Consider the following 21,873-nt stretch of genomic DNA (forward strand, 5'->3'; position numbering starts at 1 on the left):
ATCACTACTAAGAAGTGAATGAAACTATAGACTTTATTCAGATCTCCCCATTAGATCTCTGTCTCCTCTAATCTGTGACAGTTTCTTAATGCTTTCTTATCTTTCCTTAGACCTTTAATATTGAAAAATACTGGTCAGTTATTTTGTAGAATATCCCTCAGCTTGGGATTGTATGTTTTCTCATGACTCGACTGAGATAATGTATTTTAGGAAAGAATACAGAATAGAAGTGTCCTTCTTAGCACATCATGTTAGAAGGCATTTTGTATTAATATGTTAATGCTGTTAACCTTGATCATTTAAGTTGGTGTCTGCCAAGTTTTCTCCACTACAGAGCTTTTTTCCTCTCATACTCTGTTCATTACAAGTAAGTTACCAAGTCCAGCCCAGTCTGACAGCAGGTAGGGATGTTAACCTACACCCCCTCAAGAAAAGAGTGTCAAAAAACTTGTGCACATATATTAAAACCACCTCAGTAATTATTAAATATTTGGGGGGAACTGTTTTGAGGCCATGAAAATATCCTTAAAGTTTCAGCAACTAATTTTAGCATTTGTTAGGGGTATTGCTTATAGCAATTAATGTAATTATTTTTCAAAAGAACACACATACCACTGTGTGTAGAGAGAGGTTTGGCTGGGGTTGGAGACAGATCTGTTATGAGATCTTCAGTAAATAGTACAAGACAGGTACTAGCTTGGGCTCAGGTATTGACATTTAAATAAAGAGAAGTAGATAAGTTCACAATCTGTTTTTTGTACAGAACCAACAGGACTTGGTGATTAGATTGGAAAGGGAGAAGATTAGGGGGAATTTTTTTTACGTGATTAACGTAATTTTGTATAATTTATAATATTTACATTTGTAAGTAATATATATGTTGCATATAATATATACATTTATAAGTATTATATATTATATTATAAATAATATAATTTATTTGATTAATATAATTTTTATACACTGTTAACTAAAATTAGGAAACTATAAATGTATTAGTTATCTATTACTATTTATAAAATTACCTCCAAAACTTAGTGGCTTTAAATAGCAATAAGCATCAGTATCCTAGAGTTTTTCTGGATCAGAAATTCAGGAGCAGTTTAACCAAGTGGTTCTGGTTTAGAGTCTCTTACGAGGCTGCAGTCATCTGAAGGCTTAACTGGAGCTAAAGGATGAGGTGTTTTAAGGTGGCCCTCTCACAAGGTTGAAAGTTGGTACCAACTATTGGAGACATCACTGCCCTCGAGGGGATTTCTCTTAGTAAAGGATTTAGACAAGTACAGAAACAAGCACAATGCAGTATGAGTAGTGCCGTGATTGAGGAGGTATATAGGACACTATAATGGGGGTTTAGTGTTAGGATAATGCTTCAAGAAAGGCTAACTGAGGAATGATTGAGCTAAGACATTAAAGCTATGTAGGAGTTAAGGAAAGACAATAAATAGAGTTCACTGGACAGAGGGAATGGCATATGTGAAGAATGAAAATAAGAAGAAAGAAGAGGTTGCTTGAACTAAAAAAAGTTCATTGTAGCTGGAGGTAAGTATCATAAGGAATATGGTAAGATATGAGGCTGGAGCAGTGAATAGGGAGTGAAATCATATACAAACTGGGGCAGCAGTATAAGGACCTGAGTCATTATCTCAAGATCTGTGGAATGCCATAAAGTATTTTTTTTTTTAAGATTTTATTTATTTATTTGACAGAGAGAGATCACAAGTAGGCAGAGAGGCAGGCAGAGAGAGAGGAGGAAGCAGGCTCCCTGCGGAGCAGAGAGCCGGATGTGGGGCTCGATCCCAGGACCCTGAGATCATGACCTGAGCCGAAGGCAGCGGCTTAATCCACTGAGCCACCCAGGCGCCCCTGCCATAAAGTATTTAAACTAAGGGAGTGACAAAATGAGATTTGAATTTTATGAAATAGAGACACAGTGCTTTGCTGGAGCCAGCCAGTAAAGGCTTCCAAGAACCAGTTGTTAAATTTTTAGGAATTTTGTGACTTGCTTGTTAAAAGAGCCATATGAACAATTAAGTCATATAACATAATTAAATTGTAGGACAAAGGTAATAAGTAATCAGACTTTAACATTTCCTACTTATTTTTTTTTTTTTTTAAAGATTTTTTATTTATTTATTTGACAGAGAGAGACCACAAGTAGGCAGAGAGGCAGGCAGAGAGAGAGAGAGGGAAGCAGGCTCCCCGCCGAGCAGAGAGCCCAATGCGGGACTCGATCCCAGGACCCCGAGACCATGACCCGAGCCGAAGGCAGTGGCCCAACCCACTGAGCCACCCAGGCACCCATGTACTATCTGTGCTTTTGAGGTTATTTATACCCCTTGTATCTATACGGTAGAAATACCATATAATAGTGTTCCACTGTATATTTCTTCCCAACTCAGTGTTCAGTAATGTTAACGTTGATAGCTTAAAAGGAGCCATGGTGGGCGGATTTACATCACATTAGTTGTCAAACTACAAATCAGGACTGGATTTTTTTGTTGACTATCTAGACCAGATGTTGGCAGACTGTAGCCCATAACCCAAATCTGTCTGGTTGCCTGTTTTTAGAAGTAAAGTTTTATTGGAATACAGCCTTGCCTGTTTCTTTATGTATTGTCCGTGGCCACTTTCACACTGCAGCAATGGCAGGTACAATATTGGTGATACATTATATGGCCCATAAACCTAAAATATTTACTATCTGGCCTTTTAAGGAAAGGCATTTGATGCCTGTGCTTGATTTTTAATGCAGATAAAAGTTTAAAAATATGTTGTATCTTCAGCCTATGCATTATGATTAGCACAAAAATTTTAAGGAAATTTCTCTTCGGTATTTGATTACTGTTACCAGAATCAACAAAAAACTTGCTCACATTATTAACAAGTGAGTGAAATTGTAACATAAGTCTTCTTTGTTTCACCTTCATCTTTTCTCTAACAAAAATATTCAGTCAACATTTATATCAAAACTTTACTTTTTCCCCAGTTTCAACCATGGATGGCTCATGGATGCAGTAGTTTAGAAAAAAATCAGTGAAAGCATTCTGTGAGAATACAGTGACTACACAGAATGGGCAATGAATATTGTATATCTTATTATCTATATGTTGTATTCTATATATCCTCTATATCAGTTTATATTAAAAATATAATAAACTTATTCACGAGCACACGTACACACACACACACACACAAACAGCCCTAGGAGAAAGCTGATTGCTAGACAATTTTTTTTATTAACATATAATGTATTATTTGCCCCATTATAGGCCTGTGAATTGTCCAGCTTACACATTTCACAGCATTCACCATATCCCATACCCTCCCTAATGTCCATCACCCAACCACCCTCTCCATACATCCCTCCTCCCAGCACCCACAGTTTGTTTTGTGAGATTAAGAGCCTCCTATAGTTTCTCTCCCTCTGGATCCCATCTTGTTTGGTTTTTTCATTCCCTACCCCCCAAACTGTCCACCTTGCCTCTCGAATTCCTCATGTCAGGGAGATCATATGATAATTGTCTTTCTTTGATTGACTTATTTTGTTAAGCATAATACCCTCTTGTTCCATCCACATCGTTGCAAATGGTAAAATTTCATTTCTTTTGATGGCTGCATAGTATTCCATTGTATATATATACCACATCTTCTTTATCCATTCATCTGTTGATGGACATCTAGGTTATTTCCATCATTTAGCTATCATGGACATTTGGGTGAACGTGCCCCTTCGGGTCACTACATTTGTATGTTTAGGGTAAATACCCAGTAGTATGATTGCTGGGTCATAGGGTAGCTCTATTTTTAACTTTTTGAGGAACCACCATGCTGTTTTCCAGAGCAGCTTCACCAGGTTGCATGCCCACCAACAGTGTAGGAGGGTTCCCCTTTTTTCCGCATCCTCACCAACATCTGTCATTTCCTGATTTGTTAATTTTAGCCATTCTGACTGGTGTGAGGTGGTATCTCATTGTGGTTTTGATTTGTATTTCCCTGATGCCGAGTGATGTGGAGCACTTTTTCATGGGTCTGTTGGCCATCTGGATGTCTTCCTTGCAGAAATATCTGTTAATGTCCTCTGCCCATTTCTTGATTGGATTGTTTGTTCTTTGGGTGTTGAATTTGATAAGTTCTTTATAAATTTTGGATACTAGCCCTTCATCTGATACGTCATTTGCGAATATCTTCTCCTGTTGTTGGTTGCCTTTTAGTTTTGTTGACTGTTTCCTTTGCTGTGCAAAAGCTTTTGATTGTGATGAAGTCCCAGTAGTTCATTTTTGCCCTTGCTTCCCCTGCCTTTGGCAATGTTTCTAGGAAGAAGTTGCTGCGGCTGAGGTTGAAGAGGTTGCTGCCTGTGTTCTCCTCAAGGGTTTTGATGGATCATTCTCTCACATTGAGGTCTTTCATCCATTTTGAGTCTGTTTTTGTGTGTGGTGTAAGGAAACGGTCCAGTTTCATTCTTCTGCATGTGACTGTCCAACTTTCCCAACACGATTTGTTGAAGAGACTGTTCTTTTTCCATTGGACATTCTTTCTTCTTTGTTGAAGGTTAGTTGACCGTAGAATCGAGGGTCTATTTCTGGGCTCTCTATTCTGTTCCATTGATCTATGTGTCTGTTTTTGTGCCAGTACCAGTCTTGAGGATTATAGCTTTATAATAGAGCTTGAAGTCTGGAATTGTGATGCCACCAACTTTGGCTTTCTTTTTCAACATACGTCTGGCTATTCTGGTTCCATATAAATTTTAATATTATTTGTTCCATTTCTTTAAAAAAATTAATGGTATTTTGATAGAGATTGCATTAAATGTGTAGATTGCATTAGGTAGCATAGACATTTTCACAATATTTGTTCTTCCAATCCAGGAGCATGGAACGTTTTTCCATTTCTTTGTGTCTTCCTCAATTTCTTTCATGAGTACTTTATAGTTTTCTGAGTACAGATTTTTTGCCTCTTTGATTAGGTTTATTCCTAGGTATCATATGGTTTTGGGTGCAATTGTAAATGGGATTGATTCCTTAATTTTTCTTTCTTCTGTCTTGCTATTGGTGTATAGAAATGCAACTGATTTCTGTACATTGATTTTATATCCTCATACTTTACTGAATTCCTGTATGAGTTCTAGCACTTTTGGAGTGAGTCTTGGGTTTTCCGCATAAAGTATCATATCAGCTGCAAAGAGTGAGAGTTTGACCTCTTCTTTGCTGATTTGGATGCCTTTTATTTCTTTTTGTTGTCTGATTGCTGAGGCTAGACCTTCTAGTACTATGTTGAATAGCAGTAGTGATAGTGGACATCCTTGCCATGTTCCTGACCCTAGGAGAAAAGCTCTCAGTTTTTCCCCATTGAGAATGATATTGGCTGTGGGTTTTCCATAGATAGCTTTGATGATATTGAGATATGTACCCTCTTTCCCTACACTTTGAAAAGTTTTGATGAGGAAAGGTTCTTTGCTTTGTCAAATGCTTTCTCAGCATCTATTGAGAGTATCATATGGTTCTTGTTCTTTTTTTTTTATTAATGTATTGTATCACATTGATTTGTGGATGTTGAACCAACCTTGCAGCCCAGGAATAAATCCTGCTTAGTCATGGTGAATAATCCTCTTAATGTACTGTTGGATCCTATTGGCTAGTATTTTGGTGAGAATTTTTGCATATGTGTTCATCAAGGATATTGGTCTGTAATACTCCTTTTTGATGGGATCTTTGTCTGGTTTTGGGATCAAGATAATGCTGGCCTCCTAAAATGAGTTTGACACTTTTCCTTCCATTTCTATTTTTTGGAACAGTTTCAGGAGTATAGAAATTAATTCTTCTTTAAATGTTTGGTAGAATTCCCCTGGGAAGCCCTCTGGCCATGGACTTTTGTTTTTGGGAGATTTTTGATGACTGCATCAGTCTCCTTACTGGTTATGGGTCTGTTCAGATTTTCTATTTCTTCCTAGTTCAGTTTTGGTAGTTTATATGTCTCTAGGAATGCATTCATTTCTTCCAGATTGTCAAATTTGCTGGCATATAGTTGCTCATAATATGTTCTTGTAATTGTATTTCTTTGGTATTGGTTGTGATCTCTCCTCTTTCATTCATGATTTTATTTATTTGGGTCCTTTCTCTTTTCTTTTTGATAAGTCTGGCCAGGGCTTTATCAGTCTTACTAATTCTTTCAAAAACCCAGCTCCTAGTTTCATTAATCTGTTCTGCTGTTCTTTTGGTTTCTGTTTCATTGATTTCTGCTCTGATCTTTATTATTTCTCTTCTTCTGCTGGGTTTAGGCTTTCTTTGCTGTTCTTTCTCCAGCTTCTTTAGGTGTAGGGTTAGGTTGTATACTTGAGACCTTTCTTGTTTCTTGAGAAAGGCTTGTATCGCTATATACTTTCCTCTCAGGACCGTCTTTGCTGTGTCCCACAGATTTTGAACAATTGTGTTTTCATTTTCATTTTGTTTCCATGAATTTTTTCAGTTCTTCTTTAATTTCCTGGTTGACCCATGCATTCTTTAGTAGTATGCTCTTTAACCTCCATGTATTTGAGTTCTTTCCAACTTTCCTCTTGTTATTGAGTTCTCGCTAGCTTCAGAGCATTGTGGTCTAAAAATATGCAGGGAATGATCCCAGTCTTTTCATACCAGTTGACACCTGATTTGTGACCCAAGATGTGGTCTCTTCTGGAGAATGTTCCATGTGCTCTAGAGAAGAATGTGTATTCTGTTGCTTTGGGAGGGAATATTCTGAATATATCTGTGATGTCCATCTTGTCCAGTGTGTCATTTAAGGCCTTTATTTCCTTGTTAATCTTTTGCTTGGATAATCTGTCCATTTCAGTGATGGGGGTGTTAAAGTTCTCTATCATTATTGTATTATTGTTGATGCGTTTCTTTGATTTTGTTACTAAATGGTTTATATATTGGCTGCTCCCATGTTAGGGGCATAGATACTTAAAATTGTTAGATCTTCTTGTGGGACTGACCCTTTGAGTATGATATAGTGTCCTTCCTCATTTCGTATTATTGTCTTTGGCTTAAAATGTAATTTATCTGATATAAGGATTGCCACCTCAGCTTTCTGTTGATGTCCATTAGCATGGTAAATTGTTTTCCACCCCCTCACTTTAAATCTGGAGATGTCTTTGGGTGTAAAATGAGTTTCTTGTAGATAGCGTATTGATGGGTTCTGTTTTTTATCCATTCTGATATCCTGTGTCTTTTGATTGGGGCATTTAGCCCATTTACATTCAGAGTAACTACTGAAAGATCTGAATTTAGTGCCATTGTATTGCCTGTAAGGTGACTGTTACTCTGTATTGTCTCTGTTCCTTTCTGGTCTACTACTGTTAGGCTCTATCTTTGCTTAAAGGACCCCTTTCAGTATTTCCTGTAGGGCTGGTTGGTGTTTACAATTCTTTTAATTTTTGTTTGTCCTGGAAGCTTTTTATCTCTCCTTCTATTTTCAATGATAGCCTAGATGGATATAGTATTCTTGGCTGCATGTTTTTCCTCATTTAGTACTCTGAATATATCATGCCAATTCTTTCTGGCCTGCCAGGTCTCTGTGGATAAGTCTGCTGCCAATCTAATATTTCTGCCATTGTATGTTACAGACTTCTTCTCCCAAGCTGCTTTCAGGATTTTCTGTTTGTCACTAAGACTAGTAAGTTTTACTATGAGATGACGGGGTGTGGACCTATTTTTATTGATTTTGAGGGGGATTCTCCGTGCCTCCTGGATTTTGATGCTTGTTCCCTTTGCTATATTAGGAAAATTCTGTACTATAATTTGCTCCAATAAACCTTCTGCCCCTCTCCTCCTTCTGGAATCCCAATTACTCTAATATTGTTTCATCTTATGGTATCCCTTATTTCTCGAATTCTTCCCTCATGGTCCAGTAGTTATTTGTCTCTTTTTTGCTCAGCTTCTTTAGTCCTCGTCATTTGGTCTTCTGTATTACTAATTCTCTCTTCTGCCTCATTCGTCCTAGCAGTAAGAGCCTCCATTTTTTATTGCACCTCATTAATAGCTTTTTATATTTCAAGTTGGTTAGATTTTAGTTCTTTTATTTCTCCAGAAAGGGATTTTATTTCTCCAAAAAGAGTTTCTGTAATATCTTCCATGCCTTTTTTGAGCCCTGCTAGCACCTTGAGAATCAGCATTCTGAACTGTAGTTCTGACATATTAGCAATATTCATATTGGTTAGGTCCCTAGTCTTTGGTACTGCCTCTTGTTCTTTTTTTTGTGGTGAGTTTTTCTGCCTTGTCATTTTATCCAGATAAGAACATGTGAACGACAGAATAAAATACTAAAAGGTTGGCAAAGACCCTAGAAAAATATATGCTAATGAAATCAGAAGAGACCCAAAACCGGGGGGAGAAGAAATGAGGATGTTAATTTATATATATATATATATAAATTAATATATATATATATATATATATAAATTTATATATATATATATATATATATATATATATATATATATATATATATATATGACTGGTGAATAGAACAGAGCCACCCACTTGATTTTGGGTGTATTCTGGTCTCTTAGAACAAACTACCTTCCAAAGTTTTAAAGAAAGAAAAACTTATATATCTATAAAAATAAGAGTAAACACAATGAAGGGATAGAATATGACTGTAAAGTTGAAAATTTTTTTAAAAATTATAAAAAAGGAATTGATAAGATAAGTTGGTTGGAAAAAGAGAAAAAAAAAAGAGGAGAGAATGTGTTCAGACTGGAGACTAGAACAAAGCCATGTTGCTAGATTTAGGGTATATTTTGATCTATTAGAAGAAATTGTATCCCAAAATTTTAAAGAAAAAAAAAAAACCTGTACGTATACAAAAAATAAGGTTAAATACAATGAAGGGATAAAATATGACTATTAAAATGAAGGTTTAAAAATATATGTTTTTCTTAGAAAGGTATTGTTAAGATAAGCTATTTAAAAAACTTTAAAAGAGGAAAGAGGAAGGGCGCCTGGGTGGCTCAGTGGGTTAAGCCTCTGCTTTCGGCTCAGGTCATGATCTCAGGGTCCTGGGATCAAGCCCTGCATCGGGTTCTCTGCTCAGCAGAGAGCCTGCTTCTCCTCTCTCTCTGCCTGCTTTTCTGCCTACTTGTGATCTCTCTCCCTGTTAACATAAGGAAATAAAAAATCTTTCAAAAGAAAAAAAAAAGAAGAAAGAGGAAAAGTTTAAAAAAGAGAGAGAATAAGAAAAATAAAATTTAAAATATTTAACTTTTCAAGACTGAAGGATCATTGGGGGAAAGCCATGAATTCCATGTGTTGCATTCCTCTAGCTCTGGAGTTCCGCAGTTCTCATTAGTGAACTTGGTTTGGCTGGATGTTCTTGCTGATCTTCTGGGGGAGGGGCCTGTTGCCGTGTTTCTCAAATGTCTTTGCCCGAGGCGGAATTGCACTGCCTTTGCCAGGGGCCAGGCTAAGTAATCTGCTCAGGTTTGCTCTTGGGAGCTTTTGTTCCCTGAATGCTTTCCATAGAACTTTGGAGGACGGGAATGGAAATGGCGGCCTCCCAATCTCCGGGCCTGGAGGAACTGAGAGCTCAGGACCCCACTCCTCAGTGCACCCTCAGAGAAAAGTAGTCAATCCTTCTGTCTCCCAGGTCTCCAGCTACACTCTGTACTCACCTGGCTTGTGACCGAGCATTTCTATCTCTGGCACGCGGCCCCATTTGAAGTCTCCAAACCCAGCAGATTCCTGCTGTGTGTTTCTGTGCCACTCCTCCTGGAGAAGGAAGGAGGGGGTCTCTCTGGATCTGCCACTTGTGGGGTCCCTGCTGGAAGAGCAGTGGCCACCTATGCCTTGGATCATGGTTTAAGGTAACCCTGAATTGAGAGCTCACTCCTCGGCTCTGTCTCTGTATTGGCTTCCCCGCTCCGATACCTGGGAGCTGTATCACACTCAGACAACCCCAATCTTTGTGTGACCCCACGGGACCTGATCCCACACTGTCCCCGCAAGGACTCTACCCCCGCTTAGCCTCTGGAGCCATGTCCCTCAGAGGAGCAGACTTCTAAAAGTTCTGATTTTGTGCTCTGCTGCTCCACCACTTGCTGGGAGTCAGCCCCTCCCCACCCCGCCATGGTCTTTCTTCCTGTCATTTTGGATTCACTTCTCCACACATCGTACCTTCCAGAAAGTGTTTGATTTTCTGTTCCTAGAATTGCTGTTCTTCTTCTCTTCTATCTCCTGTTGAGTTTGTAGGTGTTCGGAATGGTTTGGTAACTCCCTGGCTGAACTCCTGGGACCTGATGTCATTTCAGTCTGCTGCTCCTCTGCCAAGAAGCAGCACATTGCTTCTCCCCCTAGACATTTTTTTTTTTTTAAGATTTTATTTATTCATTTGACAGACAGAGATCACAAGTAGGCAGAGAAGCAGGCAGAGAGAGAGGAAGGGAAGCAGGCTCCCCGCTGAGCAGAGAGCCCGATGCGGGGCTCGATCCCAGGACCCTGGGATCATGACCTGAGCCGAAGGCAGTGGCTTAACCCACTGAGCCACCCAGGCGCCCCCCTAGACATTTTTTTTAAGGAATTTATTTATTTGGTCGAGGGTGAGGGCATAAGGCGGGGGACTGGGAGGGAGGCAGAGGGAGAAGCCGGTTCTCCACCAAGCAGGGAGCCTGACATAGGGCTCAGTCCCAGGAACCTGGGATCATGACTTGAGCCGAAGGCAGATTCTTAACCTCTGAGCCATCCAGGTGCCCCTGATTTTTAGACATTTATTAGCACAGCACAGGGTACACATATGACCATATGCAGACTGGAAAAATATTTAAAGCAGTATCTACTTAACGTGAAGCAGAAGTATCTAAGATACAAGAATAAGTAGTTTAATCATTACACTTCTAAATTTGTTGTATTTAGAAATTTTGATATTATAGTACTGTCAGGTGCTAAATTTCTCCAACGATCACCATGCTGTAAATTTTTGATACAAAAGATTGCTACATTTCAACTGGAGTTAATGGAGGAGAAAAATATTTTGCATACCCTACTTTTCTGTTACATATTTTCTTCATATTTTGTTGTTTCTGAATCATATTAATTAGCTACGGTATTGTAGAATACAGTTTTGGGGTTTTTCTTTGTGAAATTTTGAGGTAGTAAAGTACTGTGCTTTTCCTGGGAAGATTAGCATTAATAGAATTGAACTTCTATTCTCTTTTGTAGTGTAACGTAAATGTTCATTAACATTTATTGCTTCAGAAAGAATATTATCGTTAAATATTATCTAGTTAATATACTCTCTCAGTATCCGTATTCTCTGTTAATCTGTTCAAATTAAGTGTTTGAAAGTTCTCAATTTTTGTTCTTGCATAAAAATCAACAGCTTTCACAGTCACCAGTGATTTGAATTGTTTTAAGGTTAAGTTCATTTTTAATTTTAACTTTTTATGCAGCACTTGTTTATCTGAGTGTTGTTTCTTAATGCTTAAAGATAGAATGTTATTCTATATATTTGGTCTTCATTTATATCAAGTTCAGGAAATAATGGCACTTTTTTTCTCATCTAATCATTAATCTATTTTGTTTTCAAAATTTGAAGCATATTTTACTTTTATCACATGTTTTATTTTTGGGTTTGTTTTGTTTGCCGCCCTAGAACAAGGAAGAAGTGATGGCTGTGAGACTCCGGGAAGCAGATAGCATAGCTGCTGTGGCTGAATTACAGCAGCACATTGCTGAGCTAGAAATCCAGGTACCATATGAAAATAATAAAGTACACATAAAAATAATTTCTCTCTGTACCTGAAGAGTGACTTGTATCTTCCTCTTAATGACTATGATTCTATTTTCAACACATATTCATTTCCAAGTTCTTTTTTTGGTGGTAACATATAACATAAAATTGACCATTTTAAAGTGTAAGTTCTCTGACATTAAGTACATTCACATTGTACAACCAGTCAGTCTCTAGAACTCTTTTCGTCTTGCAAAACTGAAAATCTGCCTATTGAACATCTCCTCATGCCCATCTTCCCCGAACCCCTGGAAACCACCATTCCATTTTTTTATCTCTGAATTAGACTACTCGGTACTGCATGTAAGTAAGACGATATAGTATTTGTCTTATTTTTTTAAGATTTTATTTATTGTCAGAGAGAAAGAGAGTGCGCACAAAAAGGGAGAGCGGCAGGCAGTCTCCCTGCTGAACAAGGAGTTCCATGAAGGACTCCATTCCAGGACCCCGGGATCATGACCTGAGCCGAAGGCAGACACTTAAGTGACTGAGCCACCCAGGGTTCCCTGTCTTTTTTTTTTTTTTTTTTTAAAGATTTATTTATTCATTCTAGAGGAAGAGAGTGCACAAGTCAGGGGAGGGGCTGAGGGAGAAAGAGAGAGGGAAAGCAGACTCCCCACTGAGCAAGCCCAACAGATCAACCTACAAACTGACCCATCTACAGAACACAGGGCTCAATCCCAGGACGCCGAGATCATGACCTGAGCCAAAATCAACACTTGGCCACTTTAACTGAGCCACCCAGTTGCCCCAGTCTTTGTTTTTTTATGACTGGATCTTTTCACTTAGCATAATGTCATTAAGGTTTATCCATGTGTAATGGATAATATGTGAAAAATAATATATGAAAAATTTCCTTCCTTTATAAGACTGAGTAATATTCCATTGTATCTGTATACCACATTTTGTTTGTTTATCCATTGGTAAACACATGGGTTGCATCCACCTTTTGGCTATTGTGTATAATGCTTCTGTGAACATGGTTGTACAGATGTTGTACAGATCTCTCTGAATCCCTGCTTTCATTTCTTTGGGATTTACCCAGAAGTGCGATTGATAGATCATATGGTAATCCTGTTTTTAATTATTTGAGGAATTGCTATATTATTTTCCACAGCACTGCACCATTTTACATTCTTGCTAGCCAGTGCACAAGGGCTCTTATTTCTCCGCGTCCTTACCAATACTTGTTAATTTTCTGGGGTTTTTGTTGTTGTTTGTTTTTTTGTGGTAGCCATCCTAATCAGAATGAAGTCATAGCTCATAATGGTTTTGATTAGCATTTCCCTAATTAGTGTGTTGACCACCTTACCATTTGCTTTTTGCTATTTGTATATCTTCTTTACAGAAATGTCTGTATGAGTCCTTTGCTCATTTTTTTAATCAGGTTTTTGAGTTATCGAAGTTCCTTATATATCCTTAGGGTCAATCCCTTATCAGTTAGATAGTTTGCAAATGTTTTCTCCCTTTCTTTGGGTTGCCTTTTTGTTCTGTTAACTGTTTTTTGATGCACAAAAGTTTTTATTTTTGTTGAAGTCCAACTTAACTTAGTCCTGTTCTTTTGTTGCCTCTGCTTAAGTCCACGTTTGATAGTTTACCATATTTGTACATTGCCAAAGCAATTTTTGAAAGAAGATTCAAGACTAAATATTTTGTCACTCTATGTCCTATTTCTTTTTGGGAAATTCACATTTCTAATATGGGAAAAATATTGTGTTTAAAATCTTATTTCTTTCAAAATGTGTTATCTTCTATTCCAAGCCATAATACAGTTTTTGCTGCAACATCTAGAATTTTATTCCCACTTAAAATATCCTTTGAACCAAATTTCAATTTAAAATTTGGTTAATTTCTAAGACTTACATGTATTATAGCTTCATCTTTTGATCTGGGTCAAAAGTAATCATGATACATTATGATTTGTATAAGTTTATTAAAAAATTAGCCTTTATGTTCTGTTGCTAATATTCCCTGTAAAGTAGCACATACTCAGAAAAACTCCAAACATGAATTGACTTCATGACATATTTGTAATCAGTGATTTAAAATCATGCCATTGGGGCACCTGGGTGGCTCAGTGGGTTAAAGCCTCCGCCTTCAGCTCAGGTCATGATCCCAGAGTCCTGGCATCGAGTCCCGCATCGGGCTCTCTGCAGCAGAGAGCCTGCTTCCTCCTCTCTCTCTGCCTTCTTCTCTGCCTACTTGTGATCTCTGTCTGTCAAATAAATAAAATCTTTAAAAAAAATAAATAAAATCATGCTATCATATTCAATTCTAGTTTAAGCCTGGAGTTTTCTAACATCAAGAAAATTATGAAATTTTGCTACATTTCTATGCATGTTAGTCACAAACAGCAAGATTTATATCATTGTTTTTATTTATTCTGAAATACTTATGAAAGTGAAGAGCCTGATATGCTGCAAGTTTTATATAAAATGGAATGCAGCATGTTACATCATTTCTGAAAATAGAAAATGCATGAAATTTTTACTATCAGGAATATGTTGGCATCAAATGGCTCTTGATTAAATAATCCCTGGAATCCTAATTGCTAAATTCATTGCTATTTTTTTGCTATTTATCCTGCTTGAGGTTTATCTCATTTATCGTTGTTGACCAGTTGTCCTCTTTACCTTCTCTCCTCCCATAGATTTCCCACCACCACTCACTTTTGCCTTACTTCTTTCTTGTTTATTGTTTTAGTCTTCTTATCATCTCTGAATGTTTGTATTCCTCTGAGAATCCCAAATTTTTGGCTTTTTAAAGGCTGTATTCAAATGAAGGATCTCACTTACATGGCTTTAGAAGCCATCTGTACAACAGATCCTAATGTAACTCTAGCCCTTACATGTTTCCCGCAAGCAATAATTTTTAAATCTTTTTAAAAATTATTAGCACAATATACCAAGAAGTTCATAATACAAAGCTACGTTATAATATGGGTAAACACATTACCCATATAGTCATGGTGGAGGTCAAGAGACAGAATATTGCCTGTATCCAGAAGTCTACCCAATCACACCTGACTCCCTTGTCCTGAGTTTTATGGTAGTCTCTCCTTTGCTTTTCCTTATAATTGTGTCATCTTCATATGCCTCTCTGATTTGTACAGTTTAGTTTTCCCTGTTTCTGAACTTTGAATAGAGTGTTCTTAAATATCTTTCTCTTTTTTCTTTGTTCAACATTATTTTAGTAAGAGTAATCATTTTTATTGTCATGTGTTCCCATTTTATGACTATATCACAATGTATCACTCTAATATTATTGGTCATTTGGGGGTTTGTGGATTGGGATTGTTTGGAACAGTGCTGTGATTATATGCAATCTTGTGCACTATACTGACCACAGGTACATGTTTCTCTAGTGTGGAATGTTTGTGTCACAGAGCATGCAAATCTTCAACTTTATTTTCCAAAGTGCTTGTACCATTTTAAACTCCCAAGAGTTTGAAAGTTCTTGAAAGTATGAAAGTTCTTGCTTGTTCCATATCCTTCGGAACACTTGGTGGTGTCAGATGTCTTAACTTGTGCCATTCTGGTGGGTATGCAGTGATATTTTGTTGTGGTTTTAATTTCCATTTACCTGATTATTAATGAGGCTGGCCGTTTGGATTTCCTCTTTTGTAAAGGTCTGCTAAAGTCTTTTTGTATGTATTTTTCTGGTAGGTTTTTGTCTTTCTCTTTGGATGTGTAGTTATTTACTTATTGATGCTATGTTTTGTAAATACCTGTTTCCACTCTGACTTGTCTTTTGTTGTTCTTTAACTTATTGTGTCTTTTGATGAGGAGACTAGTAGTTTTAATGGACTCTAGACCACTCCACCTGGAAGTTGCACAGGCACTTCAAATTCAACATGTTTAAAATTATGTGTTCCTGTTTCATCCAAATTTTTTTTTCTTTCTGTATCTCTAGTCTTATCAGTGGTAGCATCGCTTAACAGATTGTTCAACCTAGTAAGAACTTCACTTAGTCCTTTCTTAACCCTCTACATGAAGGCTATGTAGAGAATATGTAAACTTTCAACTTTACTAGATAATATCAAATTCTTTACAAAGTGCTTGTGCTAGTTAACATAACCAACATTTTACCTTCTCACATACTCTTGTAGTTTTGCCTTCAGATAATTTTTTAAAGATTTTATTTATTTATTTGTCAGAGAGAGAGAGAGAGCACAAGCAGGCAGAGTGGCAGGCAGAGGCAGAGAGAAGCAGGTTCCCCACTAAGCAAGGAGCCCACTGTGGGACTCAAACCCAGGACCCTGTGATCATGACCTAGCCAAAGGCAGCTGCTTAACCAACTGAACCACTCAGGTGTCCCACTTTCAGATAATTTTTAATAACTCATGAAGACTGAAGTGTCTTGCCCAACTCCTCAGTTCCTTCAAAAGAGGAAAGTCTGGAATAAATCTAAAACCAAATCAAAGGTGATTTTAATTTCAGAAACTTTTCTTTTAACCTCTCTTAGCCTTTCTGTTCCCCTGGCCATTCCCTGAATTATTCTTTCTGCAGCCTTACCTGAACTATTATAGTAACTTCCTAGTCAGTTTCACTTCTCCAGCCTCAGCTCTTCCACAGAGCTATCCAAGTTAGCTTTCTAAAAAATAAGAATTTTTACTGACTGCCTTTTACCTAGCAAATATATCAGAATTTCTCAGCCTAAAATGCTTACCTTTTCATTGTTTCCCAAACCTTCATTGCCCATCTCATCTTTCAGCATTATCTCTTCATACTCCTTCCTTACCCCATACACACACACCCACGCACACACACACACTCTTCAAAATTTTCACATATTTTCAAAATTCTGTACCATTGTGCAAGCTGCTGTATCTTCCTAAATTGTGTTTCTCTGTAATCCTAGTCCTCTGCTTTTAAGGTATTTCTTTTTACTGATTTGTGCTTTGTTACCTTGCTATTAATATATTTAGTAAATGTGTTTTCAGTAAATGTCTTGATGATTCAACTTTCATGCATTTATTTACTTATTACATGCAGATCCATCGTAGATCTCTTGCTAAAATCTGAAACTCCTTTCTCAATTGTAAGAAGAGTACATTTTAGGTTATTCTTAGTCATGGAAATACTTTAGATCATTTTCAAGTTCCACTAGGGGGAGAACTCTGTCAAATATTTTGTACTTCATATCTCTTCAGACCAACTCTTCCAATTAATGTTACTCTCTTGTGAATAAATTTTTCCCCATAAACCAATTTCTCTCTAACTCTTCATTTAATAAATTATGTTATTATGCAATCTGTTGATATGATTAAGATCTGCTTTTTAAAGTATTCATGAAAATTAGACTTCTAAAAGTATCCTATTTAGATAAGGAAATACATTAGATGAACAAATATTCATTTTTATAAACACTAGCGTTCAGTGGTAGACACATTTGTGAGGCTAAAGTTTATTAAATTTGATTTCAAAGATTCTTTAGTCATTTTGAAATCTTTGCTCTGATTTAAAGTTTATAATATTTCCCTATGTTATTATTTGAGGTATCTGTATCTGTAATATACTTAAGATTTTTATAATCTTTTCCTCCTTGTCTTTGGAGGAGCTGTTTTATATTAGTGTCTCACAGTGAATTTAACCTTCTTTAAGTGTAGCAATTTTCAAATTTTAGCCATTTTCTTAGAACTATTTGAGAAAGTTATTAACTAGATTTCCTCCTTACATCAAAATGATGGGTTTTAGTCATGATTCTGTTATAATGCTTGTTTCGAGCAGATATACACCTATAAAATTAAGAGGTTAAACTCTTAAGTTTTCATTAAACATAAAAATTATACCATGTATGTCATTTTAATATCTTTTGGCCATTCAGAATTACCATTATGAATTTTAAATACTATATAATCCTTTCATTTCATTCAGGTCTCTATGATTTTATTAGATAAAACTCCTTTGGCTATATTTCTTTCCAAAATAATACTACTATTCTGATCACTGTGCTCTTCTGCCACTTCATGTTTCATCAAAACAATTATTTCTTGCCATAAAATATACATTTCTTGTTATTCTTTTTGTCCACATTCTCCACCAGTGGAAGCTCAGTATGAGGAATTTCTAGCCAGTCATTCCATTGCTGTATATCTCAGCACTTGGTATATAATGCTTGGTACATAGCCATCGCTCAACTATTTGTATTAGATGTTAAAGTAATACAATAATTCGCTCATCTGCTGTTTCTACAAGTGACTCTTACTGTATATACTTTGAGTATTCCAGTTTTTAAAGTTCAGAGATTATCACTGTTTTCACACACGCATCAATTTGCATACTTTTTTTATCATTAGGTCACTGGTGAGGATGATAGAATGATCTCAAGACTGTCTAAATGCATTTGTCATCTTATAGAAGGAGGGACTGAACGTGGGTCTCTTCTTTGAAAGGTTGTTGAATAGAATTTAAACCTCTGAAAATTCACATATGTTTATTGTTGGCGTCAGTGGCTTCAGTTACATCTGAGTTACTCTGAGGTGATGCGAGTTGTTACCTTTTAAGGGAGAATTTTGGTTTTTTCTTCCTATCTGCACATATACTTTACAAGCTGATTTTCTGGTTTCTCTATTTAAATAGCCTACAAAGATAAATTTGATAGAAACTGATCAGAATAAAAAGCTTCAAGAAATTTAATTATTATTAAGAACAAGCAGATTTTAAATCCTAAATGACTCTGTGGTCACAACTTTTTGTCTTTTTGTTTTCTCATAATTGCTAAAGATTTTGTATTTGTTAAGAATATAAGATTTTGAAGTCAAACTACTTACTAAGTATCTTTGACAAGAAACTTAACCTACGTTTTTATTTATTCATTCAGAACAGAGAATCTGAACGTTTTCTGCTTTAGAGCTGTTGGTATTAAATGAGAAAGCGTTTGTAAGTCATGCAGATTTGGGGAAAGCAATGTGTGCTAAGGTACTAGTCAGGGCAAAGAGCCTAAGGCCAGGAGCAAGTCTGAGTAGAGTCCCTGCGTGAAGTAAGAGAGGAAGTAGAGGAAGTCTGAGAGGTAAATAGGGCAGATCAGGTAGGGCCTAAGAATTTTGGCCTTTCTCTGAGTAAGATGGAAAGTCATTAGAGGGTTTTGAGCATAGGAGTGATCAATTAGTAGATATTTAACCTATTAAGATAATTTAATTGAGCTTGATTCAGAAATAAAATTCTTATAAGAGTAATTCATAGTTAATTTAGGAGGAAGGAAATGGTGGTTAAAAAGTGTTTCCTCCTCTTGGTGGAATTTTCCACCTTTATTCTATTGATCCAAATGTTATTTTTTAGTCCAAGGCTTTATTTTTATATTCACACTGAATAAAACTTGATCTGCTTTGCGGGTGGTGGAACAAAACACAGAAAAATTAATTTTTGCTCATAGTTGAAGAAAACACGTGGGAATTGAACTCAAGCTTTCTGATATTTAACCCAGAATTGAGTTTGTATTTTGGTTTTTATAAAGATAAGCATATTAACTTGTCATAACCATATTAAAAGCTTCTGTGGGTCAAGCACATCTATAAAATTAATGCTGCTTTGTTATAAGTAATGGAAAAAAAATTTTTTTTTTTAAAGATTTTATTTATTTATTTGACAGAGAGAAATCACAAGTAAGCAGAGAGGTAGGCAGAGAGAGTGAGAAGGAAGCAGGCTCCCTGCCAAGCAGAGAGCCCGATGCGGGACTCAATCCCAGGATCCCGAGATCATGACCTGAGCCGAAGGCAGCAGCTTAAACCACTGAGCCACCCAGGCGCCCCAGTAATGGAAAAATTTTAATCTAAAACTGTATAGTTCTACTCAAATTCAACTTTTTGTTCTTTTCCTGGTATCCAGTAACATTTACCCACTTTCGTTAGTTTGCCCAGCAGATAACCTCTAGGGATGCCTCAGATGGGCAATACCCCAACCACTCTAGGCTTAAGAAACACCCACTCAAAATTCTGTTCTGACCTAAAATGAATGAGTTAGGTTTAAATCAGTGTGCCCAGATCAGTATGCAGTTTTGGCAGAGATGGAGAGGAAGTGATAAAATCTTTATCACTGTACTTTAAAATACATGTTTTAATAATGTTAAATTGCAGTGACATTACTAAATAGTGGAGTTAATCATAAAGTTTTGTGATCAGTTTGTACTTTTCAATTTCCTGAGCTAATTTGTTAATAGTTTCACAACAGGTGGTAGTTGATATGCCAACTCTTGGCTAACAAACTTGTTTTTGGAAGATTCTTTTTCCCCTTTAAGTACAATGGTTTCCGTTTTGAGCAATTTGCTTGAAGTATTTTTCATTTTTCTTAAATGATTTTCTCAAAATTTTAAACACTTTTAAAGTTAAAAAATTAGCTACTCTCTAATTTTATCTAGTTTTAACAGTAATTCTCAACAGAAGAAGTTAGGTATGTAGGATATTTTATTCAGCTTGCTATGTAGTCATTAAGGATTATAAAATTCAGGTAAAATTTTATTTACTTAAGTGCTCAGATTCTTTGGTACCCAAACTTAGTATACAGTTAACTATAAAGAAATTAGGTACCTAGAAGCTTTTAAGGTATTGCTGTATTTAGAAATGAAGAATATCATTCAGATACCCAACATGAGCTCATTGTAGCATCTGAAGAATTAGTGATGGAGGATTAGACTCTTAGATACCATAATATCAGCGATCATCTTGGTGTTAATAAAAGTTAATTTGTGTACACCTAGCATATACATCTTGGTTTCTCATACCATTCTTTAATGAAGGAAACCAAGACTCCTCAGAGAAATAGCTGATTCCAATACTGGGAGAGGAAATACAGTAAGGCTAAGATGAGCCTAGACACCTTGTAATACTAGAGAAAGGAAGGGTTTAAAAACAAAACAAAACCCTACATTAATAGGAGTATCTTAAAAGGACAGAAGAACCAACAGAAAGAGTTCCTGAAGGCCAAAGATAGAACAAATGAGGAAAAAATGTTTAAAATAGTAGATTTTAATTCACAGTATAAAATAAATACCCATGAGTCCACTGATAAAATAACGATTAAATAAACAAGTGGGAAAGAGATAAATTTCTATGCAGAAGAATTCCAAATAATTGTTGTAGATATTGTATTCTTAAGGAGAGGAAGAAGAAGTCCTTTTCCATAAGTGTGGATTGTGTACGATGACTCCCTCAAAGGGTATAGTATGGAAAGGGCAGGAAAAAAGGAGTAACTTTACAGTGGAGAGACTTGACAAACACTGCCTCACCCAGATAATGAAGGTCAACATCAGTAGTTATCAATCATATTGATAGTATGTACTATGGTGTGATGAAAATAATGCTTCTGTAGTCTTCCAGTAACACTTAAACCCCAGTCTTAACATGAGAAGAAATACCTGACAAATTTCGATGGTGGGGCATCCTACAAAATACTTGACCAACACTCCTCAAGCTCATCAAAAAGAGGTGAAGTCTGAGAAACTATCAAGAGGAACCTAAGGAGAGGAATCTAAGGAGACATGACAGCAAAATGTAATGTAATGGTAATATAATGTAATGGTATTCTCCATATTACATTATGGAGAAGGACAGAAGGAGGACATTAGCTTAAAAACAAACAAAAAACTAAGAAAATTTGAACACGTCATAGACTTTGGTTAGTAATGAGGTATCAATATTGGTTCATTAATTGTAACAAATTTACCATACTAATGGGAGATATTATTGATAGGGGAAATTGAGTGCAGGAGGTATACGGAAACTGTCTTCTCATTTTTTCTGTAAGCCCGAAACTGTTCTTTAAGAAGTCTGTTGTAAAAAATATTTTATGTAATTTCATGGTTTTTAGGGACCCTTGGAATTATATAAATTTAATTATTTGTCACAAAATTGCTTTGCTTTTAATTAAACTATGATTTAAAGAAGTATTTTCTAGCTTTTGGACCTTGTGCAAATGCTCATTTTTCATGTGGGCATGTAGTTGGTCCTATAAGAAAGTTCACTTTAAAATATGTGTGTATTTGTTGTTTCTCTTCTCAAATGGAATTAAGTCAGTCTTAGCATGAAAAAAAATTTGAATTTATTCTCGCTTCCATACTTTTACAAATTACCTTATTATTTTCTTAAAAGTATTTATATGTACTTTTTTCCCCTAGTTA

General features: G+C 36.3%; 1 protein-coding gene across 5 annotated transcripts in view; it reads left to right on the forward strand.

The window, feature by feature from the left end:
- Positions 1–21,873, forward strand: part of EVI5 (ecotropic viral integration site 5) — a 200,666-nt gene that overhangs the window by 129,435 nt on the left and 49,358 nt on the right. For all 5 annotated transcript variants that reach the window (XM_046014873.1, XM_046014881.1, XM_046014846.1 and 2 more), the window contains one exon: positions 11,623–11,718. In XM_046014873.1, the coding sequence (XP_045870829.1) occupies positions 11,623–11,718 (96 nt within the window). The remainder of the gene's footprint in view (positions 1–11,622; positions 11,719–21,873) is intronic.

The sequence above is a fragment of the Meles meles genome, chromosome 1 (genome assembly GCF_922984935.1).
Source record: "Meles meles chromosome 1, mMelMel3.1 paternal haplotype, whole genome shotgun sequence".
Taxonomy (NCBI): Eukaryota; Metazoa; Chordata; class Mammalia; order Carnivora; family Mustelidae; genus Meles; species Meles meles.